General features: G+C 41.0%; 1 protein-coding gene across 1 annotated transcript in view; it reads right to left on the minus strand.

Annotated features, from left to right (window-relative positions):
- Window positions 1-7,864: 7,864 nt before the first annotated feature.
- The window catches only part of LOC111144556 (fucosyltransferase 10), a 76,637-nt gene continuing 57,442 nt past the window's right edge, over window positions 7,865-27,059 (minus strand). The window contains exons 4-5 of the mRNA XM_022498891.1: window positions 19,682-20,517; window positions 7,865-8,687 (exon numbers count right to left, since the gene is read on the minus strand). Coding sequence (XP_022354599.1) covers window positions 8,463-8,687; window positions 19,682-20,517 — 1,061 coding nt within the window. The 3' untranslated portion in view covers window positions 7,865-8,462. The remainder of the gene's footprint in view (window positions 8,688-19,681; window positions 20,518-27,059) is intronic.

The raw sequence follows: 27,059 nt of genomic DNA on the forward strand, positions 1-27,059 counted from the left end.
CCCCACACTTTTTTTTCTACTTCCTACTTAGGATTATACTCTTTCTACTGTTTCATTATTAGTGTATAGGAACATGAGAGGTTTGTGCACAGTGGTTTTGTATTCTGTGACTACTGAATTCATTTATCAATTCTAGTAGTTACTTTGGTGGAGTCCTTAAGATTTTCATGTCATCTGCAAAGAGTGAAAGTTTCCTTCTTCCTTACCGGTTTGGATGACATCTAGTTCACAACTATTTTCAAATGGCATAAGTTAATTAATGAATTAATTAATTAAAAGAAAAAGGGAAATTTCTTTCCTTCTTTTTTTTATTTTTATTTTATTTTTTAAAGATTTTATTTATTTATTTGACAGACAGAGATCTCAAGTAGATGGAGAGACAGGCGGGGGGCGGGGAAGCAGGCTCTTTGCTGAGCAGAGAGCCCGATGCAGGGCTCGTTCCCAGAACCCTGAGACCATGACCTGAGCTGAAGGCAGAGGATTAACCCACTGAGCCACTCAGGTGCCCCGGCTTCTGTTCATTTAAACACGTTTAAAATGTCACCCCACCCTGGTTAAATGGAGTTTTACTGTATTTTGTGCTATAAGAGCAGGAGAGAAAACGATCTATCTCAAATGGTTACTGTAACAACTAAGTGCCATTACACAGGACAGTATCCGGCAGTGCCTGTCCCTAAAAAACACTAGTAATGTTTTCCTCATCGGAACACCCCACGCTCAGAGACTGTTTTGGAAGACAGTGGTGCTAAGACAGCTGTTGCCCCCTACATTCCACACAACCCAGTTTGGGTCTATTGTCCTGGCTTAAATCACAGCTCCCCCTTTCACTCTCAGAAGTGTCCCAGTTTGGGCAATGATACATAAGGCCACCAACCTGTTGTCACAGTCTTTCTGGAAAACATGCCTACTCTGCTGAAGGGCACAGGAGCCACATCATCTTTCTGAATAAAGATGACCAAAATGTATTTTCAATGGCATCCCTAGAGCTACAGCAAAAATCAACAAGCAAACAAATAAGGAGGGGGGACATCACAGGTTTCCTTTTCATTGTTCCTGCCCCATCACCTCCAGGTTGACTTCACACCGAGGCTGGGACCTTGGACCATGAAAGCAGGAAATAGAAGACATCTGTGATTATACTTCACTCCTGAAAGACGCTCACCGAAGTGACCCGCATTCTCTCAGACTAGCAGATAATATCATTTCAGTGGTGAAGTGAGTCCTCTTATTAATGGTGTGTGAACCATACACAGGATGACTGAGCACAGCTTGTAAGATAAAACTTTTCCAGGTGCTATGACTAAGTAAATGCTGACTGGCCCCAACCCCTGGATTTAAGGTGAACAGATGCAGTTTCCACAGAGCAGAGCGGCTTGCCCAGTGGGCCCGCCATCTTTATTGCCAATCCCCAGTCACAGTTCTTATTCTTGCCAGAAATCACCCAATGTTGACAAAAGAAATGCCTCCTCTTCTGGGGAATAAGAATAAAACAATGGAGGAAAGAAGGAAAAGAAGAGAGAAAGGATTTGCTTCTAGACTTGCCAACTCATTTTAAATTTGAACTCATAATACTTTTAACACTTCTTGTCAATATAGCATGTTTAATACACTCTTATTGATAGAACCCATTTATATCCCATCTCATGTTTCAGCTGTGGTGGTATGGAGTCAGGAGGTAAATTCCATCCCACGGGGCTTATAAAATGAAGAAAGAAAGCTTCTAGGCAGTGGTTTACATTCTGCTAACGCATTTCCGTTCTTGTTCCGCTACTAGAATCAGAAGGTCAGCTGTATGGTAACAGGTGTTTTGTCCGTTCCATTCACTACTGGGTCCCCTGGCTCAGGATAATTCCTGGCACATAGTAAGTGCTCAATAAAAGTGTATTAAGTACATTAATAAATTCCAGGCAGACTGACATTCTGAGTCACCCAAATAATGATAATTTGGATATATTTTTAAAATATTTTTCTTGTTCATTAATCCATTTTTTTCGTTTCACAATTAAAAAAACAAAAGCTTCTTTTCCCTCAATGAAAGCTCTCATTACCTTTTATCTTACCCCAGTTTTCAGGGAGGCAATCAATAATTTTTAAAAATCTCCCACTAGGGGCACCTGGGTGGCTCAGTGGGTTGGGCCTCTGCCTTCGGCTTGGGTTGTGGTCTCGGGATCCTGGGATCGAGCCCCACGTCGGGCTCTCTGCTCGGCAGGGAGCCTACTTCCCCCTCTCTCTGCCTGCTGCTCTGCCTACTTGTGATCTCTGTCTGTCAGATAAATAAATAAAATCTTTAAAAAAAAATCTCCCACTAGAAGTTCCATTTCCACTAATGGAAGACTTCAACTAAAAAAAAAAAAAAAATTTTTTTTAATTTAAAGAAAAATTGCTCCCTCTCTCCAGTATTTGATACCCTCTCTTCCTTTCTTAGAATTATAAAAACAAACTAATAAACTAAACACACGCTTACACACCATCGCCTCTGTTTTCACTCAATGTCAAAAGCATCACTTGTTAATATCACCACCAATTGCATCAGGACAGTTTCTAAGTATCAGATAAACTGATGCTTAAAGTGGTGGAAATTAGTTTTCCAAAATCCCAACTCTCACTTGAAAGTTGAAATGTTATCATTAGCAACAACTTCTATTACTGTTCTTAAAGTGACAGGCTCATTTTGTTTTCATGAAGACGACTGACAAACCCAAGTCTGGATATCTGTAGTTTGCTAGATGCCTTTTTGAGTAAAAACAGTATTACATGAAAAAGCTGCTAGATCAACTCACAACCCAAACAATCACACAAGTGCTTTTCCTTGCTATTTTTACTGTGCTTTGGTATACAAAAGTGACATGTGTATTCCCCATTTTGTCTCACAGAGTATTAAAAAGACATGGACTCAAAGATCAAGGTTTAATAAAATAAATCATTTTTATTGTTTCATCAAGGACATTTTAAAATAAAACTGGCATATTTTTTTTTTCCCTGTGTGACTCACTAGATGAGTGCTCATAGCCATGTTTACTCTATAAGAAGCGAGTTTTGTTAGGCTGATTTCAAAGTCTCCTGCGAAAAGATACTGCCCTTGCTTCAAAACCCTTAATATCACCCCCTACCTAATAGTCTTTAAGTTTTTTAAGTTGCCAATTGGTTTTTGTTTTTTAATTAAGGAGTTTGTGACAGCAAAATTCCAAATATCCATAATGGCCTATTTGGGCTGACATTATCACCTCCTCTGGTAAGCTAGGTTGGATGATGTGGCCCTAGTTTGCATGAGAAATGAAATAGGGCATAAAAGTCTGACCTAATGTTCAGAACACCCTTGGAAACATTAATCAGTGTGCAACTCTGATTCATTTCAGAAGTTCCAGATAGCTCAACCGCTCGTGGAAGTGGTTCCAGGGGGACCCAAAGGAGCAAGGATAGGTATTTGGGAAGAAGCCTCAGGAAGGTAAAAGGTGGTTTCTGTGGATCATGACTGGTCACACCCCCTTAGAGACACAGCCACAGCTTGGCTGTTAAGCCCAATGAGTTGAGAAGATAAAAATCATGGAGGGTCACTCCTTTTCCTCCCCACACCTCTGCCTCGTGCCCTTCTACTGAATGATTCCCACCACCAGGGTCACTAATTTAATGGGTTAGGCCCCGATTCTGATCAACCAGAGAGGTTATGTGACTTAAAAGTAGGCTCCTAAGCGTTGTTCTTGCATCAATAAATATGAAGAGCAAAACGGGGCTTGTCTCCCAGGAGAAGTCCTAAGCAGGCTTCTGTTCTTTTCTTCTTTTTTGATTTTCAGTTAGTAAGTAAACTTATTACTTAATAAGGGGCAGGACCCCTAGACCTGGTCACCTCCCCCTCCTCTCTCTCCTAGTCTGAGTAGACTGAACAGGCTTCTCCCAAGACTGAAAACTGCAAAATTGAAAGGCTTTTGCCAGAGATCACTGCACTGTGTTTAATTGGGTTTGCACAGGTACTATAAAAAGGTTGTGTGATTCCCACTACACTGTTAGGAGCTTTGCGTAAAACTCCACCAAAAATCCCACGGAGGGGAGGGATAGTACAATCTGAGCATTATCCTCAGTCCCTGGCTTTCATGACATCCTAGTATCACAGAGCCTTACCCAGAACCCCACATACTCTCCCCCATGTCTGACTCACACTGGCTAAGATGTACAGCCCAATGCCTACCTCATAACAAAATAGCTATCAGATAACTAAGTGGAGAACTAAAAGGAACACCATCACTGGTACTATCATTAGCCATTCTTTCATTGTGTGCAAATCTCAGTCAAGGTCACCACAAACTAAGGGTGATGACCACGGAGAGCTGGAACAGCAACAGCTAGCATTTATAGAGTGAAGTATGAATACTGACTTATTTACACTTCACAACCTCACAGTGTGGTTAGATATATAGCGAGCTTTTCCTGGTGAACAAACGGAAGCTTACTTAGAAGGGCCAAATAACTTGGCCAAGGTACCACCTTTCTTTTTGTTTAAAGATTTAGTTATTTATTTGAGAGAGACAGAGAGCATGAGAGGGAGGGGCAGAGAGAGGGGGAGAGGAAGAATCTCCAGTAGACTCCACCTTGAGTGCAGAGCCCAACACAGGACTCGATCCCATGACCATGACCATGAGATCATGAGCTGAGCTGAAATTAAGAGTCTCACACTTAACTGACCGAGCCAACCAGGTGCCCCCAAGATATCATCTTTAGACGGTATACTGGAGAGTAGGGACTAAAACCTGCTCTTCTTATTCTGAAGTCATAGTTCATAGTTCAATTTTCCAAGTTTTGTAAGCATTTTTATTTCTGTAATCAGAAGAAAATAAAAGATAAAGGTGACATTAGAATTATGCAGTAAAGGGGCACCTGGGTGGCTCAGTAGTTGAGTGTCTGCCTTCAGCTCCAGTCATGATCCCAGAGTCCTGGGATCAAGCCCTACATCGGGCTCCCTGCTCGGCAGGGGGTGGGGGGGTGGGGGGGCTGCTTCTCTCTCTCCCACTCCCCCTACTTGTGTTCCCTCTCTCTCTGTCAAATAAATAAATAAAATCTTTTTTAAAAAGTAAAGACAATTATCACAGTAAAGACAACTATCAATAATGGCAACAATAAAAATGAAAACAAAGACACTCCCTAAAGAAGGGTAAGAAAGTGCTTTATAGAACATTCAGGATTGCAAAATTATTTGAAACATAAACTAACCACCATTATTCTTGGCCTGTGAACTTTTACATTTTATACTTTGAAGATTCCAAGAAAGACATATGTTATTTATGTAGAGTTGTGCCCATGATGCTTCAGATAATATCATTCACTGAAAACTAACTCTCCTTTGGAGTCCCCCTAATGCCTTGTCATCCTTAGCAGGAATTATGAGCTACACTAACAGTTTTTTTTTTTAATGCACAGTATAACACTGGGCATTTCAATTTCAGGTCTGTGCCGTGCTGGGATTCATACAGTGTTCTATAGATATTAGGCTTGTTCTCCTATGTGTAATCTACAATGTGTGACTCAAAGCAAGGACGTTCATTTTCGCTTATGTCTTCTACTTCCCAGTAGCGCCTACAACACTGCATTCAATTTGTTACTAATAATGACAAGAATCTCAATGGATACTCTAGTTACTGGACTCTAGCTCTTAACAGCAACAAAGCCAGTCCACGATCAGGTTCTGAAATTTTGTCACTGCTACAGGATCAAAATGATCTCATTTTCAGGTGAAGATGTGAAGACTATTGACTAGCATAAGTGAGCCCTTTCTTCAACATTTCTGAAAAGGTTTCTATCCACCTTGTCATATCACTTAGAGACTCGGTCTCCAAAAGCAACCCAAGCAAAATGTGCTGATGCCCTAAACAGAATGTTACAACAAATCTTCCACAGCCATGAGCCATTCCTCACGGCATCCCAGTGAGAGAGGACTCTCTCTTAATCATATTTCACAAGTGGGGAGAGTGAGGTAAAGAGAAAGGTGTGGTCTGATGGGCTCAACAGACACAATGTCACTGAGGGGACCTACACGGAACTCAAAACACACAGCTCCCTATTTACAGATAAGAATCCTTCTACCTTGGGGCCACGCCTCTCCCTCCATGACAGCAATTATCACAGACAAGGGTACCATCTTATTAATAAAAATCCTATTACAGAAGACGTGTGTGAATAAAGTCTCAAATCTATGTGTATTCCAAGAGTCCCAAAGAACTTTTAATTTATTTTCTCTGAAACATACCTCATTTTCAATCCCATGGAATTCCCTCTCCTCCATCTTCTTCCCCCACAAGAAGTTGATGCCCCATTAAACAACCAATTATTTCATTTCACTCAATTTGTTCAGGGCTACTTCAGAAAAGTCTAGGCAGAATTTTGTCTACAGAGTCTTAATGAAAAACCGAGTAGAACAAAACTACATGCAATGTTGAGGCTTAAAACATACGAGAAGCATATGAGCACTGGGGATTTGTTTAAGGCTTTTATGGAGGACTGGATCTACTGGATAATACCCCACCAGATGCACAAATCACATCCTGGGCTTTTTATTAAGGGTACAACAACAAAACTCATTTAATATACAATTTAAAATCTGGTGTGTAACACACAATCCCCCTTACCTATGCCTTCCCTTTGGACATTATTAGAAAAAAAATGGCAGGGTGCCTGGGTGGCTCAGTGGTTTAAAGCCTCTGCCTTTGGCTCAGGTCATGATCTCAGGGTCCTGGGATTGAGTCCCACATCGGGCTCTCTGCTCAGTGGGGAGCCTGCTTCTTCCTCTCTCTGCCTGCCTCTCTGCCTACTTGTGATCTGTCTCTGTCAAAGAAATAAATAAAATTAAAAAAAAAAAAGAAAAGAAAAAAAATGGCAGAGATCACCTACTTTCTACCCCTAATACTACCCAAGAAGTGTACTTCTTCCTTCAAAGAGCTTTCTTCTTGAAAACCATGAAGTGGCACTTAATGATTTACTACTGCCTGAGTAAAAACATCTACAAAATGAAACTTCTTAATTTTGATAAACAAAGAACATTACACAGAGAAGAGCTTCAATGACCAGCCCAATCGCTTCTTTTTAGGTACAAAAACGAAGGGCCAGGGAAGTTAAGAGAGTTGTACTGAATCATGTTCAGTTAATGGCAGTGCTGGGATTGAGAAAAACCCAGTCACAGAACCGCATCCCATCCAGCAATGTGAACTTTCTTGCTCCTGAATGAATGAACCCAGTTTCCTCCTTACCCCTGCACACAGCCAGGGAGAGAGCTCCTCATGGAAGAGACTGGGCACGGCTGGCTCATAAAGGCACTGCCCTGGGGTCAAGGGAGAGCTGGCACCACGGGAGCCATCTTGAGTTTCACCCACATGCCATGTCAGGGACATAAGAATCAGAGACCCTTCCTGTCCTCAGGAGCTGATATCTTTCCACAGTAAAGAGCACTAAAGCCAGGACACATCTGGTGGCAACAGGCTTTAGGATCCTCTAACAGCCTCCCCACCTCCACATGGGGAGAAAACACTAGCCAGCGCTGTCTCTTTGTCTATCATGGAGTTCCAATAGGTGCTCCTGACAGGACAGCCACAACTTCTCTGTGCCAGGATCAGAAATGACAGGAAGGCTCACCTACCAGAGCGGGCTGCCCATTACTACAGGCTGTACATCAGCCTAAGAGAAGACAAATCACCTTCAACACAACCGGAGTTCCCGGGGGCCACCCACTTCCCTTCTCACATTGATCAGAGGATACAGGGTGTCCGATCTCAAGATCATTATTCTGCTCTGCAGGAGAAGGGACCATTGAGAACATCTCACTGTTCAAAACAAACAAGGAGGAGGCACATCTTCATAAGACATTCCACTTCAGGGGCGGAGGGGAGTGGGGGCGGGGGCAGGGCAAGACGGAAAGAAAGAGGTAGTAAGAGTAAGGAGAAGGCAGACAGGCATACGTTCTTCTGACTTGAAGAGAAAAAGCGGATAAAATGCACACAGCTTTTATTACTCACTTACATCCCTGGAAACCAACAGATGGAATCTCTCATTGCCAAGTTCTAATGCATTTCATGTTCATGCTTCAGCATCAGGACCCTGGGCTTGCCAGACACTAATAAACTGCAGACAGTGAGGTGAGTATCAAGAATCCACAGCTCCACCCTCTGCCTCCCATGCAGGGAGGGAAACATTCACTCCACATTAGCTGAATGTCCACAAAAGGCAGCAGGTACATCGGTCCAGACATGTCAGTGGAAGGTGACCATAAGAAATATTTATTTTTTTAGTATAAAAAATACAGAGGTGACCCCTAAGGGTAATTCACATCCATTATCTGAGAGGGCTCATTATGAGTACTGCAGCAAGTACTCCTTATCCTAAAGGATAGTCAACCAAGTAGCTATGATACTCATGTATTAAGGCAACCTAGAAAATGAACCTCAGGAGAGCACTAGTCTGTATCATTCTGATCCTTCTAGAAATTAGTCCTTGAAAACCAGGGCCCAAAACTCTTGAGCTGAAAAATTTTTATTCCTATCAACCAGCCACCTTAGTGCCTGGGCTTCCTTCTTGGATTGCTCAAAGCTTGGTATCCACATCTCCCGCAAAGAGCTCCAGCGAGGAGCCAGAGGTGAGAAAGCAAACACCGCAGGCTCCGGGCAACTCAGGTGCATCACATCGGCCTGCCATCTTTTGGGTGGTAAACCCTGTGTTGAGAGAAAGGAAAAAAGAATGAAAAATTTAAGAAAGCACAAAGTCTTGGGTTCCTGCCTCAAGAGGAACAGAACCCAACATATACTTTTCCTTTTACAGCAAATATCTTCACTCCATAGTAACACAGTCCCCTGCCAAGTAACTTTATGAAATTCCAGAACACAGGAAAGAAGGAAGAGATTCTACGAGCTCCCGGAGAGGAATCGTCTAATTCTGAGGATCAGCAGTTAGGATGGTTTACATCTCTTGACAGTAACATTGAAGCTAAAAGGCAACGGTAAGACTAACTGATGAATGTGAACATTAGTGAGTAAAACTTTAAGGAGGAAAAGAATACTTGCATAGCCTCAAAATACTTCCCCCCACATATTTATTCATTTTTGTGGTGGATTTGACATAAATCCACAAAAGATTTGATATTCCTCAAGAAGGTGGAGATAACTTCCTTGCCCTTTGAACATGGCCGGGACTTAGTGACTCGCTTAATGGAAAGGTTAAACGAGTAAACTCACAGAGAAAACCTAGCAGATTTCACCTCAACCAAATGATCAAAGTTAACATCACCAGTAATAGTTCACATTGATATGATGTGTCCTCTGATACAGTGTGAAGAGAAAGGCCCTTTCACCCTTGCGGTAATATTCCCCCAAATCCATAACCTACGTTTTAACATGAGAAGACATCAGACAAATCCATGGAGGGACAGTCCACACAAATATTGACCAGTGCTCTTCCAAAGTATCAAAGTTTGTAAAAATAAGGAAACCGAACGGCTGATCACTGTTTGGAAGAGACTAGGGAGACATGAGAGCTAATTTCAATTTTGTATCTTGGATTTGATCCTGGAACAAAGGATAACAAAGGATGTTAGTGGAAAAACTGGTGAAATATGACTAAAGTCTGCAGGTCAGTTAAGAGCTGTGAGCCAGCATTAATTTCATAAGTGTTGACAAATGTACCATGGTGATGTACAATGTCAACAATAGGGGGGCCAGGTGCCGGCTATAGAGGAACTCTGTACGATCTTTGTAACTCTTCTGTCAATGTAAAATCATTTCAAAACTAAAAGTCTTTTAGAAAGCGACGCAAAATGCCTCCCAATTCCAAGGAAAATGGACAGTTTACACTCAGCCAAACTATTGCTTAAATAGAGTAGAATGAAGACGTTTCAGACTTCCTCGCATATCCCTTCTCGGGAAGCTGTACGAGGGTAGGATCCAACTAAGGGGCAAAACTAAGGAAAAGGAGACCAGCATACAAGAGATCTGTCACAAAAAGGTAAGAAAGGAAAATCCCCAAGTGCTGCAGAAGGGAGCTCTCAGGCACTCGAGGTGGCAAGGGCAGCCGGCACGCTGGCGAGGCTCAGAAGGCTCTGTGAGTGATTTTTTTCAACAAGACGAAATGAACTGGATGCCTGGTAGATCTGAACATCTTCAAAGGAGAATTAAATAATCAACAAGGATTGAATGAGTGGTACATCCATAGAAAAATAATCAAACAAGATGGCAAACGAGAGGGAAACAAAGATCTGTCCAGGCGAGGGAGATAAATCACAGTACACTACATGGCTCGTCCCAGAATAGCAGGTGCACAGTCATGATCACAGAAACACTGAACATCAAAAAAAAAAAAAAAAAAAAACGGTGAATGTATAAGCATTTTATTTAGAAACAATGAATAAGTACCAAAATAATTAGCTTAATGTGATGGTAAGAGATTCTACTGGGGAGGGGGAAAAGGGGAAAATAAAAGACTGCTCTTTTTTTTTAAACTAACTTTGCAGAATTATTTAATATAGTTTTAATATTAAATTTATTAGTTTAATAAATTAGTTTTAAATTTAAGTTCAGTTTAAATTTAAGTTTAAAATTAACTAAATTTAATAGTTTAAACTATTTTTTATATTTTTTTTCAAAAAATATTTTTAAATACTTTTAATGTGAAGATATTAGGGTTTAAATGTGTTGGTTTTGTAATAATTAGAATAATTAGAATCTTCAGCAGGAATTTAGAAAGCAGAGTAGGAAAATCAATTTGGAAATACAATAATTTGGGTACCTACCTACAGTTGGATCAATTTATTCTCTTTGTTAAACCTCCCATTAGAACCATATAAGAAAATATTAGGGTGTAGCCTGAAAAAGAGATGACCTAGAATGCATATAAAGCTTTCTTCAAGCATCTGAATGGACTTTAAGTAGAAGAGTGAATTAACGTGTTTAGAAGAGGGACAAGGACACAGTTGCCCAAATCCTCCCTGCTCTTGGGGACCACTGACAAATGATTATGGAGCTTGGCTTCAAAGGGCCTGGAACTAGTGCAAAGTTTCTTTACCAAGACAACACTGAGCACAGACAACCAGAACACAAATCTAAATAACAAACCACTAGGAAATGCTAAGACTTAAAATCTGGGAAGTCTGAACAATAATATAAAATAATACAAAAAAGGTTTTTTTGTTTTTTTCAGAAAACCAAAAATAGGCTCAACTCCAGCCACTTTGGCCAGAGTTCATGGCTAGGTAGAGATTGTATCTGGAGCAAGAGCAGAACAGAATCAAGTGAGGAGGACCCAAAGTGATTACCATGAAACATTATAACCCACTCACATTACCATCTCACATTATAACCCACTGAACTAAAGAGTCAGAGGCAGGTAGCTAAGAATGGACTAGAGAAGGGAAAGTGCCAGTTCAAAACAAAGAACGATATAACTGTCAAAACTAAGAAAAGATAAAATAGGCTGCCTTAAGAAATAATGAAGATGCCAACATTGGAAATGTTCCAAGATCATTAGCAGATGACTTGTTCATGATATGTGAGTCATCTGGTAGCCATACTGACCACATGCCATTGGATGGCCTTCCCAACCCTGACCTTGCATAACTGTTTATATGAGAAAGCCCGTAACAATACTCTGTTTCCTTGCCTGCCCACGCAAGGGTCCATTCAACAGTGTACCACAAAGTTATGTCTGAAATGATATCACAAGGAAAAGAATCTCATGAAATGGACTCTTAACTCCAGTGTTCTTGTAGAAATATTTCAGAGTATGACCTGAAGGAAGTGTGTTTGATGAAATAGTTATGACATTTTAGAAGTAACTAAATAAATTTCAGCCTCCCAAATTGACTTTCCAGCTGGGGTTCTGGGCAGAAAAACAAGCTGTTTCTAAAGTATGATTAGCAAATATTTTGCTTCCAAAGAGGACATGGCTCCTATTCCAACAATAAGGACAAAGTCAAACAATCTATAAATTCATAACTTTTCTTGAGCCCCTCAGGGAACTGAAATCACCCGGCAACAAAGAAAACTGAATTTCATGACAAGACCCTTTAAGGAGAGATGGATACATGATCTGTTTAACCTTTGACACAACATGGAGAAAGAAGTAGTCATCATACAAAGAGGTAATAAGAAATCAGTTAAATTTTTAACAAATTTTTAGAGGTGAAGTAGGAGTTACCATGCTGGTTTAGAATCCCTAGGAGCCCCAGATAGAAAAGAAGAATTCAAACCCACTCTAAAGCTCTTTCCCATGGACATTCACCAGTTGCCCAGGAGGAAAATTAGGAGCAGAACAGAAGACTGAAAATATTTTAAACTGAATCAACATTAACATAATAATCTAAATTTGTAGGAGATAGCGCAAGCAGTGATTAGAGGCAATTTTATAGCATTAAACATGTATATTATAAAAGTATGAAGGTTTAAAATCAATGACCCAAGTTTCTACCTTAAATTTGAGAAGAGCAAATTAAGTCCAAATTAATAATAATTAAAATAATAAAGAACAGAAATCATTAAGATATAAAGCAAAATATTAGGAGAAGGAAAGGAAAAGTGAAGGGGGTTAAATCGGAAGGAGAGATGAACCATAAGAGATTGTGGACTTTGAGAGGTTTAGAGGGGAGGGGGGTAAGGAGGGTGGGTGAGCCCAGTGACAGGTATTAAGAAGGGCACGTATTGCATGGAGCACTGGATCTTATACATAAACAATGAATCTTGGAACACTACATCAAAAACTAATTATGTATTTTATGGTGACATAACATAATACAAGAAAGTTTAAAAAACAAAACAAAAGATATAAAGCAAAATTTAAAAAAATCAATGAAATCAAAAGTTAATTAGAATAGATCAATGAAATGGATAAACCTCTATTTAGATTAACCATAAAACAGACACAAACTAATATCAAACATAACAGAGGTGACATATAGATATTACAGACATTAAAAGAATAAAGGAATACTAATAATGATATGTCAGTCAACTTCACAACTTGGGTAAAATGAAAAAAACATTCCTTAGAAGACGCAATCTACCAAAGTTCACTCAAAAAGAAATGAATAACAGGAGTAGCTTTATATCTATTAAAAACAATTCAATTTATATTTTAAAACCTTCCACAGAAGAAACAAAAAACAAAAAAAACACCTAGGTGTTTGATGACTTACTGGTAAATTCAGCAAAATATGTAAGAAAAAAATGATACCAATTCTAGACAAACTCTTTTAGAAAACACAAGAAAAGGGAACACGAGACCAGCATTACCACATAAGAAAACTAGCCAAGGCATTAGGAGGAAAAATATGGAACAGTATACCTCATGAATATAGAAGCAAAAATACCTAACAAAAATTTTTAGCAATTCAAATCCAACAATAAATAAGAAGGATAATACACTATAACCAAGTGAAGTTTAGCTCACAAATCAAAGTCAGTTTAATCTTCAAAAATCATCACTATAACTCACCATTAAATAAACTAAAAAAGAAAAACCATATGATCGTCTCAATGGATACAGAAAATCATTTGACAATTCCATGTCCACTCATGATAAAAATCCTCATAAAAGTAAGAACAGGAAGAAACTTTCTCAATTTGATAAAGGGTGTCAACCAAAGTCCTACAGTTAACATCGTAAACAATAATGAAAAACAATGTTTTCTCTTTATGACTTGGAACAAGGTGAAGACATATGGTCCCAACAGTACTATTCAAAATTTTAATGAAGGTTTCTGTGCAGTAAGGGGAAAAAAGAGAAGAAATAAAAGACAAATAGAATGGTGAGTGCTGTGAAGTATGTAAACCTGGTGATTCACAGACCTGTACCGCTGGGGCTAATAATACATTATATGTTTATAAAAAAATTAAAAATTAATTTTAAAAAAAGGCAAATAGATTGGAAGTCTGGGTAATATCATCTTTTTTTGGTAAATGATATGATCATATATGTAAAAAAAATCCTAAGAAATCTATTAAAAAGATACAGAATTAATCAGTGTAATTAATAAGGTTGTAGTCTACAAAGTCAACATACAAAATCAATTTTACTTCTATCTACTAGCAACAAACAATCAGAAAATTAAGTTGTTTTTTTTTAAATTAAGTTTTTTTTTTTTTTAAAGATTTTATTTTTATTTTTTTGACAGAGAGAGACCACAAGCAGACAGAGAGGCAGGCAGAGAGAGAGAGGGAAGCAGGCCCCCCGCTGAGCAGAGAGCCCGACGCGGGACTCGATTCCAGGACCCCGAGATCATGACCCGAGCAGAAGGCAGCGGCCCAACCCACTGAGCCACCCAGGCGCCCCTTAAATTAAGTTTTTAATTAAAAAATAGCATTGGGGCGCCTGGGTGGCTCAGTAGGTTAAGCCTCTGCCTTTGGCTCAGGTCATGATCTCAGGGTCCTGGGATGGAGCCCCACATCGGGCTCTCTGCCAACTTGTGATTTCTGTCTATCAAATAAATAAATAAAATCTTTTTTAAATTTTTAAAAACAAAAATAAAAATAAAATAGCATTTATTATAGCATTAAAAAATGTGAGCTACTTAGGGATAAATTTGACCAGAGTTATAAAAAACCTGTATACAATAATGTATAGAGAAATTAAAGAAAACCTAAATATATGGATAGATCTATCATTCTTATGGATTAAATGTCTCAATATTGTCAATTCTCCCCCAAATTAATACATACATTCAACACAATCCCAGTGAAAATGCTATCAAACATTCTCATATAAATTGGCAAAGGGACTTTAAAATTTATATGGAAAAGCAAAAGACCTAAAATGATGAAAATAATTTTGAAAAAGAACCAAGTTGGAAGATTGACACGATCTCATTTCAAAACTTATTATGAAGCTACAGTACTTAAATATAGGCATATTTACCAGTCTAAAAATTATCCCATATATAAGACCAATTGAGTTTTGAAAAAAAAGCCAAGGTAATTCAATCATGAAAAAAAAAAAATCTTTCCAATAAACAGTGCCAATACTGTTGAATATCCAAATAAACAAACCTCAACTCTTACAACGTGCTGCCTCACAAAAATTAACTGTAATTAGACTATAGACCTAAGTGTCTTGCGGGACAAAATGTCTAGAATAAGAGAAGCATATCTTAGTGACCCTGGGTGACACAAAGATTTTCAAACAGGACACAAAAACCAAACAACGAAAGAAAAAAATGATGAGTGGGACTTCATCAAAATTAAAAACTACACACTTCAAAAGATACTGTTAAGAAATGGAAAAACAACGTGCCCAGGTGGTTCAGTTGGGTTAAGTGTCTGCCTTCAGCTCAGGTCATGATCCCAGTCCCATGTCAAGCTCCCAGGGAGGCTGCTTCTCTCTCTCCTTCTGCCTGCTGTTTGTGCTGTGTCCCCTGTTTGATTTTATAAATAAAATATTTAAAAAAAAAAAAAAAGAAAAGAAAAAAGAAAATGGAAAAACAACCCCTAAACTGAAAGAAAACATTTGCTGTATAAAGGATTCTTAGAACTCAAGATTAACAACTCAATTTTTTTTAAATGAGGGAAGATCTGAAGAGACATATCACCAGACATCGATGGCAAATAAGTCCTTAAAAGATACTCAAAATCATTAGTTACTAGAGATACACAAATTAACTCACAGTGAAATACCAGTATGCTCCCACCACAATAGTAAAAACTAAGACTGATGATACCAACTGTTAATGAATGGAACTCACATACAATGCTGGTGGGAAGATAAGATAGAGTAACTCTGGAAAACAGTTTGGTAATTTCTCAAAATGTGAAATGTACATCTTTGCAATTTTTTTTGTAAATACCTAGGAGCTATTTTGCTCCTAGGTATTTACAGAAGAGATATGAAAGCCTATTTTCATACAAAGACTTAGCAGCTTTATTTGTAACAGCCAGAAACTGGAAACAACTCAAATGTCCATCAGCAGGTGAATGGATAAGGACATTTTGGTACATGCAAACTTCAACAATAAAGAGAAATTATTGATACACGCAGTGTTGTGGATGAAGGTCAATGTTATGACGTGGAGTGAAAGAAGCCAGGCACAAAAAAGAATCACGACATGATTCCATTTAATAGAATTTTAGAAAACTGACTTAGGTTCTTTCACAAAAGTGACAAAAAGCAGATGTATGGTTGCCCAAGGAAGGGGTCAGAGGGATGGATTAGAAAAGGACATGCGGAAACTCTTGAGGAGGATAGAAATGTTTCTTATCTTGATTGTGATGATGGTTTCACAAGTCTATGCCACAATAAATACGCAGTTTAAATATGTACAGTTTATTCTACATCAATTATACCTCAAAGCTAATTTTTTAAAAGTTTATCCCAATTGTGTAAAGTTGTATCTATAATGATTCCATGTTATATCTCCTATGATAGCCTTTTTGAGGAGAGGATTGTTCATCAGTAAATATTCTTTAACTGACTAAATTAATATTGAAAGACTTTTCCCTACATAAATAAAGTGTACAACACAGAGCACAGGCATACTCGGATTCAGTCTGTGTGGTGGACAGACTACAGATGGCCCCCAGCATTCCCGCCTGCTGGTATTCACACCTTTGTAATCCTTCCCACTCGCGTGTGCATGTTAATTGTCACTTGCTTCTAGGCCATAAAATACAGCAAGGGTGAGAAAATGTATGTGATTATGTATACATGGTAACATATGCCGGTCTCGCTGGACTCTCTCTCTCCCTCGCTGGCTTTGAGGAATCAGGCAGCCATGTTGGGGAAGCCCCTATGAAAGGAACTACAAGTGGCCTCTAAAGGCTGAGGGCAGCCTCCAGCCTCAGACCAGTAAGAAGCTGAAGCCCTCAGTCCTACAGCCTCAAGAAATTGAATCTGGCAACAAACGTGAGCTTAGAACAGACCTGTCCCCAGATGAGCCTCCTGATGAACCTCCAGCCCTGAAGGATCCTTCGATACCAGGCTTCCAGCGGACCCGCCTAAGCCATGAGCTACGTAACCCACAGAGACTGTGAGATGACAAATGTGTGTTGTTTTAAGCCACTAAGTCTGTGACAATATTGTTTACACAGCAACAGATAATTCCCTGGGTCTGTGTGGAGGGAGAGCAGGGAAGGAGCAGAGTAGAGAAAGGGGAAATGCATTTGATATTCTTATAGTATTTCCTACATCTAAATACAATGATAAATTATTATCAACCACAAGACAAAAAATGATCAGAGTTAGAGGCAAACAAATTATTTCTTCCAGCTTTTCTTTGGCTGAAGGAGAAAACGTGAAGAAACGTGCCATATGTAAGCTCTAACACATCTTGTACAACCAATGAATAAATGCAAGTAAAAAGAACTGGTCAAAAACCCTTTAACTTACTTTCACAATATATTTCATTCTGCTTTTCAATAATGAGGACATCACCATTTAAGAATTGTAGCACAATCACTGAAATGCAAGCAAAGCCCTTTAATCATCTTCACTGACCACCCTTCTGGGAGGAACAGGAGTTCGTCAGAGGACAACCCTTTCCCTCTCTTTCTCTTCAAAGACTCCAAAGAGAAGACATTCAATCACACCACCTTCAGGCACTCTGAAACACCACAGTCAGCTGTCTCTCTGGAAATGCAGGAATATATGTACTCTCCTATGATTTTTAAAAAGCTAGCTACCAGCTCCTACACTCTTTTCCAGTTCCCAGCAATCATTCCAACAGGCCGTCTGTGAGGTGCAGAAGCAGTGAGGGTTTGTGTAGTTCTCGGGTTTTCTATGACTACAATCCCCAAGCCTGGCAAGGATGGTGATACGTAGCCCAGGCAATCATCACCCTCAGACATTCTGTTTTCTGCTTTGGTAGACTTTCAGAAGAAATAATGGGGATAGCATGGACAACTGATGTGGTCTCTACCTTCTCTCTTGTTTTTTGCAGTGTGTGGATTTTGATTTTTGCTGTACTGTGGCCTTATAAATTAGGTCAGAAGGGAAGTCACTGGAAATCAGGCTGTGTCTGAGAAAAATGATGTCAAATTTAGTGTTTGTGCCACTGACCAACACACTTGGCTTAAAATAAATGATTTTATGAATAAAAATTTGTTATATAAAACCAGATAAAGTAACTTAAATTTTTATAATAATTGAAATGAGGAAAAGGATCTTGCAAACACTTTTAAGTCATCTAAATAAACATCTATTTAGCCTATGAAAGCCTTGTATAGTATACATACAATACACAAAAATAATTCCACATACTGCGTAGGCTTATGTCTGGCCTGAAATTAATATGCTAGCCAAAAAAAAAAAAACAAAACAAAACACATTTCAATATTTAATAAAAATTGTTTGCCTTCAGAGAATGTAGATAAACGTTATGTGTATATGGGAGTCAGGCAAGAGAATGATGGATGATGGCCAAGTAGTACATGTGGGCAATCCTGGTTTTTTTTTTAATTTCAAAAGTAATTGAAACTAATCTTTCTTTTTCTTTCAGTAAACTACCTTTTAACAAATTTAGTTATATACAAAGTGGGGTCATTCCTGGCAAAAATAAGTAAAGTAAGTAAATAACCAAATGTTAAGAGAATTAAGAAATTTGAAGACATTACTAAGAAATTTCTTTCCTTCTTTTTTTAATTTTTATTTTATTTTTTAAAGATTTTATTTATTTATTTGACAGAGAGAGATCACAAGTAGGCAGAAAGGCAGGCAGAGAGAGAGGAGGAAGCAGGCTCCCTACTGAGCAGAGAGCCCGATGAGGGGCTCAATCCCAGGACCCCAGGATCATGACCTGAGCCGAAGGCAGAGGCTTTAACCCACTGAGCCACCCAGGTGCCCCATTTTTATTTTTTTTTAAGCAGCCTGTGATGCGGGGCTTGAACTCATGACCCTGAGATCAACATCTGAGTGGAGATCAAGTGTCAGACGTTTAACCAACTGAACCACCCAGAGGCCCCAGAAATTTCTTTATAATAATTTAAGAAAAAGAAATCTTTTAAGTGTTATCCATCATTATTTGAACATTTTCTCTGTATTAATAAGCCTGTGTGTGCTAGAAAGATAAAGAGCAAGAATGAGAGAGAGAGAGATTAACTGACTGCATATGTGAAATGAAAGTAAGTTTCTTTTTTTTTTTTCTAAGATTTTATTTACTTATTTGGCAGAGAGAGAGAGAGAGCACAAGCGGGGGAAGAGCAGAGGGAGAGGAAGAAGCAGACTCCCCCTGAGCAGGAAGCACCATGAAGGGACTCAATCCCAGGACCCCGGGATCATGACCTGAGCCGAAGGCAGATGCTTAACCGACTGAGCCACCAGGCGTCCCTGAATATAAGTTTCAAAGCAGCACCTGTGAAGCAAGCGTGTAAGGGTCTAGCAGAAACCAGAGCAGCGATAGAAAAGTTAAAAGACTGACCATGTGGGTAAGATTCAGAACTTCCAACTTTTTTATTCTTCTTCCCACCTCTGCATCCTGCTTCTCCACTGCCCAGCAAGCACCTGCAGCACCGTGTTCTCCAAGAAACCAGAAAGGGGCCTTCGAGAAGAAGGACATGACTCATAAACCTCATGACAGTCCTCCCAGGAGGGTAATGAAACAGTCACCTCCCTGCAGCTCCTGGGCTCTGGAACGGGAATGAGGAGCTGTACTGAGTGGTTAGGACAGAAGGATGCACAATGGCAGAGACCATCAAGATGGCCCTCCCAGCGCCTCTTTGCCAAACCTCGATTTGCTCACCTTTTCCCGAAGCCGGATGTTATCCCACACCTTGCTGCACACCATACACTCGAAGGCATCGATGTAGTTGTCCTGGCGGACATCTTGCACACCCCATTTCCGTTCCCTGAGCGCTGCGAGAAGTCGCTGATTGGAGACCTCACCCTTCAGCTTCCACTCTATGTAGGCCTCGTACAGGCGGTCGTCGTGGTCCAGGTGTCTGATGTAACTTGCCAGCTCTCTAGGGTGAGCAAATTCCGATACGAGAATAGCACTTCTATTACTCGGGAGCCAGTCTGCAATGCTGGGGGACCCGTAGTACACAGGGACTACCCCTAGCTTCAGGGGTCTCCAGAACTTCTCAGTGATGTAGTCGTCACACACCGCGTTCTCGAAAGCAAGGATAAACTTGTACTGTGCAATGATCCTGTAAAAGCCATCGGCATCCATAGAGGCTGGGTTTTTCAGCTGCTGAGGGAGATCTTTGTTTCGTAAACACTCCCCGTAGGAATCGACCTCGATGTAAGTCATCAGCTCTCGGACATAGCTGTCCCTGTCTGACGGTGGGTCACAGTCTGACTGGACGTACACTAGCGGAGCAAGTCTGCTTCGAAGGTTGTTTTTGGACCTCAAGGGGACCAGGTATCGGAGTGACTTCAGGACTTCTACGCCCTCCAAGTACTGGGTGGTCAGGGGCAAGTGGGAATGCCGGCTGAACGTGGCAGTGTAGTTGAACAAGGTGATGACTGGCTCGTGGAAGAGCTTGTAATTGTTTTTCGGAGACTCTTCGTGAAAAAGGGCCCAGTCATGATGGGCTTTCCGAGGCAGAGGTAAGCTATTTATATTAAAGTCAGTGCCTAGAAGAAGAAAAGAAAATATTAGTATGTCCAAGAGAATTTTAGTGTCCGACTTGGAGTCTACCTGGTAAGATGAGAATATGGAGAAGTCCGAGGCTACAAAGAAGCATGTCACAGTGGTTGCAAAATGCCTGGCAGTCAATCATGACGCTGTCACCCTGGCACCAAGGAGAGGGACCCTCCTTCTGATTTTATGTTCAGAGAAATGGGAGCAGTGTCTAGCCTGGTTCTAAAGGGAGAATTCATTCCACTGCCTCTAGCAATTGGCTTTTCTTCCCAGACGTGTTGTCTAAGAGAGCACAGGAGAAATAAAGAGATAGATGATTCTTCAAAAAAGAAAAGAGCAGGAGAAAGGAAGCCAGAAAAGGGGAAAGCAACCAGCTTGGCAGACTGATGCCCCGAAGAAAAAGGGAAATCATGCAAAAGTCGCCAGAACAAATATGCAAGATAGATATTTTTTTCACCCAAAATGATCGATTTCAACAAAGTGCAGTGACTCAATCATCCTCAAAATGGTAGACAAGAGGCTTTTTAAAGACAAAACGGCTGATAACAGCACTATGTTACAGACAGCTACAGGATGGACATGAATTAACCAGCACATCAAGAAATGAAGAAGGCATAACAGGATTATAATTATGAGTGATTCTAGCCTCCACAGGATTAATTGGGAAACCTCTGAAACACGATCATGGGCAGACAGAAGTGACAGATGTGGGGAGCAAGTTGTTTCCTGACAGTGTGGATGGAGACTCGATCAGGAAGGAGTTATTCCTAGAACAGAGAAATGATTAAGACAATACCACAGGATGGGACACCAAATTTCTGTGTTTCTAACACTGATGATTTTGTGGCCCACGATTAGAGTTTTTAAGTTTTGACTTTTCAAATGTAAGGAAATGGCAAAAAAAAAAAAAAAAAGACTCCATTTTCCACCATTCATTGGGGGCGGCGGTGGGGGGGGTAGTGCAAATAGATGCTTCCCATGGAATAAAACATATTCTCCGGTAAAATTCATAGCAATTAATTATTTCATGCCAGTGTACACTGTCTCAAATAAATATGTACTCTTTGGTGCCAACAGTACATATTAAATGAGAAATCAATTAATCAAGAAAGGCTTTTAAACAAAGACAGAATCAAGATTATGTTGCAGGATATCTACTGAGCCCAGGGAAGTTGCTGGACAAAGTACTCCTGTCTCGATACCAGGCTTTTATTCTCAGTGAACAGTAATAAAAGACGAACATTTATAAAAATGGTTATATCGGGGCGCCTGGGTGGCTCAGTGGGTTAAAGCCTCTGCCTTCGGCTCAGGTCATGATTTCAGGGTCCTGGGATCGAGCCCCGCATCAGGCTGCTTCCTCCTCTCTCTTTCTCCGCCTGCCTCTCTGCCTACTTGTGATCGCTGCCTGAAAAGTACATAAATAAAATCTTAAAAAAAAAAAAAGAAAAAAAGGAACGCTCATCTACATGCCCAAAATGGAATGGCATATCGTGTTAGGTGGTCAGAAAGGTTCACAGACAAACGTGAAGATGTGAAAGAGAAGCGAATTTGAGGAGCAAGGCAATTTATCGCAGGAAGTGGTTGCTGCTTTAACTGGCCAAGGATGGGAATGGGAACCTACCCGCTTGAGTTAGAACAGAAAGTTTCCACTGGAGGCAGAACAAGAATCAAGGCTGTTTGCCTGGGAGAGAAAGAACTAGAGTCCACAGGCGTCGGGGGCAGGGGTCAAGACATAAGATTAAGATAGGAGGGGTAGGACAGACACCTAGGTGGCTTAGTGGGTTAAGCTTCTGCCTTCAGCTCAGGTCATGACCCCAGAGTCCTGGAATCGAGACCCACATCGGGCTCTCTGATTAGCAGGGATCCTGCTTCCTCCTCTCTCTCTGCCTGCCTCTCTGCCTATTTGTGATCTCTGTCTGTCAAATAAATAAATAAATAATCTTTTTTTTTTTTAAAGATTTTATTTATTTATTTGACAGAGAGAGATCACAAGCAGGCAGAGAGGCAGGCAGAGAGAGAGGAGGAAGCAGGCTCCCCACTGAGCAGAAAGCCCGATGCGGGGCTCGATCCCAGGACCCCGAGATCATGACCCGAGCCGAAGGCAGCGGCCTAACCCACTGAGCCACCCAGGCGCCCCTAAATAAATAATCTTAAAAAAAAAAAAAAAGATAGGAGGAGTATTGAGTAAAACAAAAGTGGGTCTAGAATTAATGGCAGGGCCGGGCACAGGTGTCTTGAGCAAGGGACTCGGACCCCAGTGGCTGTCTGCTGCTACTGTATGGCACGTGGGTGATTTTTCATTTGCCTCACCCTGGATGTGCCGCTGCAAAGAGCCAAGACGTGGAACAGAGAAACAGCAAGACAACACCCACCTCCTGTGCTTCGGAGAATGGAGAGGGCCTGACTTCCATCTCTGCTCATCCATATCAGTGAAGCAAAACAGGCACCAACAATGGCTATGTGTAGACCTGTCTGCGGCCAGTTTCTAGGTCCACTCAGATTGTGTTTAATAACGTGAATGGGCCTCGCACCTGGTACCAATTTGAGCCATGAGCCCTTCATTCATTAGAACTAGGAGATGAAGTCTTATCGGCTCATTATACCTTCAGCCAAGTTGTTTCTGGAACCTCGATGTTGGAAGGAAGGGGAGAAGAGCATAGGGTCCCTGCATATGCAATCTATAGTAGTAAGAGAAGCCTGCAGATCTAAGCAAGAAAAGTTTATTTATATTCATGCTCTAAAAAAGAACACAGCTTTTTTAAAAATGAGAGTGTAAGGTTCTAGCACATTCCTCTGAATTCTGTTTAGCTTGTAGGAGGGGGGCCATCTTAAAGTGGGGGAATGCCTCTTTAACAAAGAGGCAAGTCAGAAAGACCTAACTTTCCAGAAACATCTTCCATTTGTTACCTTAAAAAGTATTTCCTAGTTACTTCCCCACAATGCACGCATAACACACACAGACACACAGACACACCCCAAATCACATTAAAATAGGGGTTTTTTATCAGATTCTTCCAAACCAAAATTTTCTGGGAAAGATTTAAAAAAATATGGCGTTTTGCCCAGTGAGCTCCTCCCCTAAACCTACAGTTTCAGATTGTCAGCACCAGAGAACAGTGACATGAGAACCATAACAGACCTAAAATACAGTTGACCTTTGCATAACACAGACCTGAACTTCAGGGGTCCTTACATGTGGGTTTTTTTTTTTTTCCAATCAATATAGAATACAGTACCATAAATGTATTTTCTTTTATGTTTTTCTTAACAACATTTTCTATTTTTAGTTAACTTTATTGTAAGAATATAGTATATAACACATATACAAAATATGTATTAACTGACTACTGATATTATCAGGAAAGCTATTAGTAGTTAAGCTTTGGGGGTCCAAAGTTAGACTCAGTTTTTTTTTTTTTTTTTAAGATTTTATTTATTTATTTGACAGACAGAGATCACAAGTAGGCAGAGAGGCAGGCAGAGAGAGGAAGGGATGCAAGCTCCCTGCTGAGCAGAGAGCCCGATGTGGGGCTCGATCCCAGGACCCTGGGATCATGACCCGAGCCAAAGGCAGAGGCTTAACCCACTGAGCCACTCAGGCGCCCCTAGACTCAGGTTTTTGACTGTGTCAGGGGGTTGGCGCTCCTAGCTTCAGCACTGTTCAGGAACCCACACTGTTCTCCACTGAGGGGATTGTGGCCTAGAATGTGAGTGATGATACGGGACAATTTCTGTATGTGGCTCAAGAGACAACTGAGTGATTTCGCTCCCTCCAGCTCCAGGGCACTGCCCACGATAACAAGAGTTGGAACCCTGAAAGAAATAAAAGTCAATGACACTATGGAAAATCCCTAAAAAATGTGACTAACTGGCAGGCGATCCGTTCACTCGTTTCCACAGTCATCTTCACCCGCTCTTACATGTAACAACTTTGGATTCAAATGTTCATTTCTCGGGGTGATTTTGTGTTTACTGAATACTGACAAAATCATTTGTCCCTTGACATTGAACAGCTGACGCACAAGATCTTAAGCACTAACGTGCACTGTAAAGGGAACTGCGACTTGAATACAAATGGAATAAAATTAATGCCGGCAAAGGATGCCAGATTGCTAACTGTGGAGACGGAATTTGAAGCGGCAGACGAGCAGAAGAGCGACAATACTTTATGATAGGTTTGTGGGCTCCTTTTCTTCTGCAAGGGCATAGATTCCTTTTTTATTATTCCCACCCAGACTGGTGAAAACAGAAGGCAACATGTTTGTCACCCCACTTTACTAACAAAGTTGGGAGTCATTTATCTGGAACCCAAAATCCCTGGTTGGGACCAGAATTTTCAAAAAGGCTGGTGCTAAAGGACCAGAAAGATCACTGGTCCCTGCTGCAATGCTGATTCTTTTGAATGACTTGCTCCTGGCACTCCCAGGCACACCTACCAAAACGTGACCCAGCTTAAACCCAGCCCACCCAGGAAGACACATGCCTTCATCAGGAAAAGAAAAATGCCCCCCACCCCAAAATGTCCTCCAGAAATAATCCTTGATTTTAAAAAGAATTCTGTCCTAAAACTGTGTACCACACAAAGAATACCTGAGTAAAGGGGCACCTCATTAAGCATCTGCCTTCAGCTCAGGTCATGATCCAGGGTCCTGAGATTGAGCTCCGCATCGGGCTCCCTGCTCGGCAGGGAGCTTGCTTCCCCCTCTCTCTCTGCCTGCCTCTCTGCCTGCTTATGATCTCTCTCTCTCTCAAATAAATAGATAAAATCTTAAAAAAAAAAAAAAAAAAAGAATACCCCAGTAAAGGAAACTAAAACTTTGGGGAGAAAACAATTTAGGCCATATATTACCATCCAGAATTTGCGTGGTTCATGGTTCTTTTTAAAGCCCATGTCATATGAATTTTCTCAACATACCCACACAATCCCCATCAGGTCATTTATTTTCTCTAAGGTTCTGTGTGTTAACTGAAAATGGTAAGGAATGGTGCTGGCTGCTGGGAAAGACCCTGATCACCCCAGGAAAAATTCTTTTTTTTTTTTTTTTAAGATTTTATTTATTTGTCAGAGAGAGACACAGCAAGAGGGGGAACAGAAGCAGGGGGAGCAGGAGAGGGAGAAGCAGGCTTCCCACACAGCAGGGAGCCAGATGAAGGATTCGATCCCAGGACCCTGGGATCATGACCTGAACTGAAGGCAGACACTTAATGACTGAGCCACCCAGGCACCCCCAGGAGAAATTCTAACCACCGGCCGTGGAGGCCCACCCATACCATACAGGCACCTCTGTAGGTGGCCGGGTTCCCGCCAAGTTGGGGGTCGCGGGCAGGCTACTGGACTCAATGCTTTATATAAATCTCTCACGGAAGCAAAGAATTTAAATATTTTTTTTGTTTATTTATTTTTAGAGAGAGAGAGTGCACCCAAGTGGTGGTGGGGTGGGGAGGGTAGAGGGAGAGGGAGAGAGAGAATCCCAAGCAGAGTTCCCGATGAAAGCAGAGCCCAAGGTGGGACTCGATCTCACAATCCTGAGATCATGACCTGAGCTGAAATCAGGAGTCAGACAACCAACTGAGCCACCCCTGTGCCCCTTGAAAGCAGAGAATTTAAGCAAAGACCCTCTCTCCAGGATAGACTAGTTTCTTCCAAATACACCAATGTCCCCCAACAGAACATACATTCTTTTGGGAATTCAAACACTGGGCTTAGTATTACAATGGGTTTTTCCCAAGATTACAGTACTCTCAGCTCAGCAGGGTTCAAGCACAGAGGAACCTGAGCTCTTTTTTCTAAAAGGAGGTCATGTTAGTTGCTGGCTTGTTAGTTTCTCGGCTCCATTCCGAGTCAGTGAAGGGGGCAGAGACCCTGCAAACTTCATCTCTCAGGATCCCTTGCTGACTGGCTTGCATTTAGGTCCTGCCAATGGGGCACTGTAGGGGGACTGGGAAGTAGAAGGGGAAGAAGGAGCCTAAAGGCTTCCCCTGTGGCACAGAGAGCAGAAGCACCTGGGAACATGACCATGGCAGCTGTAGGGGAGACACCAGCCACAGAGGCAGTAGCAACGACTTGGGGGTGTCAGCTCACAGGTTTCTGCTCACCTTCAACAGCGGAGCCTCAGAGACCTTCGTCCTGCACTCTGGGTAAACCAATCTCCCCCTGAGCTTCTCCAGCCCAGGGAGGGCAGCGCTCTCCTGTTATTCATTGTGCGTAACTTGCCCTCCCTTCTTTTGCTCCACTGGCCCTTCAAAGCCTCCACAACCAATCCCCATAGTAAATTCCCACTGTCTGAAACACCTAGAACAATTTCTTTTTCCCTATCAAACTGTGATGAACACAGAAGCCCATTTCAAAATCTTAAGACTTCCATCTGACGGTAATTTATTATTCCAGGTTCTGTGGCAGGTTTTTTTTTTTTTCTTGTTCCCTGAACTCCTGATTTTCCTAAAAATACTATGTTCCTTCACAATTCTCACCCCCTTGTTATCACCATCCCAGGCTTCTAGTTCTCCGTCTCCATTTATTTCTCTCTCAGTCCAT

This window comes from Enhydra lutris, unplaced genomic scaffold (genome assembly GCF_002288905.1).
Source record: "Enhydra lutris kenyoni isolate GAN:26980312 unplaced genomic scaffold, ASM228890v2 scaffoldscaffold11, whole genome shotgun sequence".
In the NCBI taxonomy this organism is placed as follows: domain Eukaryota; kingdom Metazoa; phylum Chordata; class Mammalia; order Carnivora; family Mustelidae; genus Enhydra; species Enhydra lutris.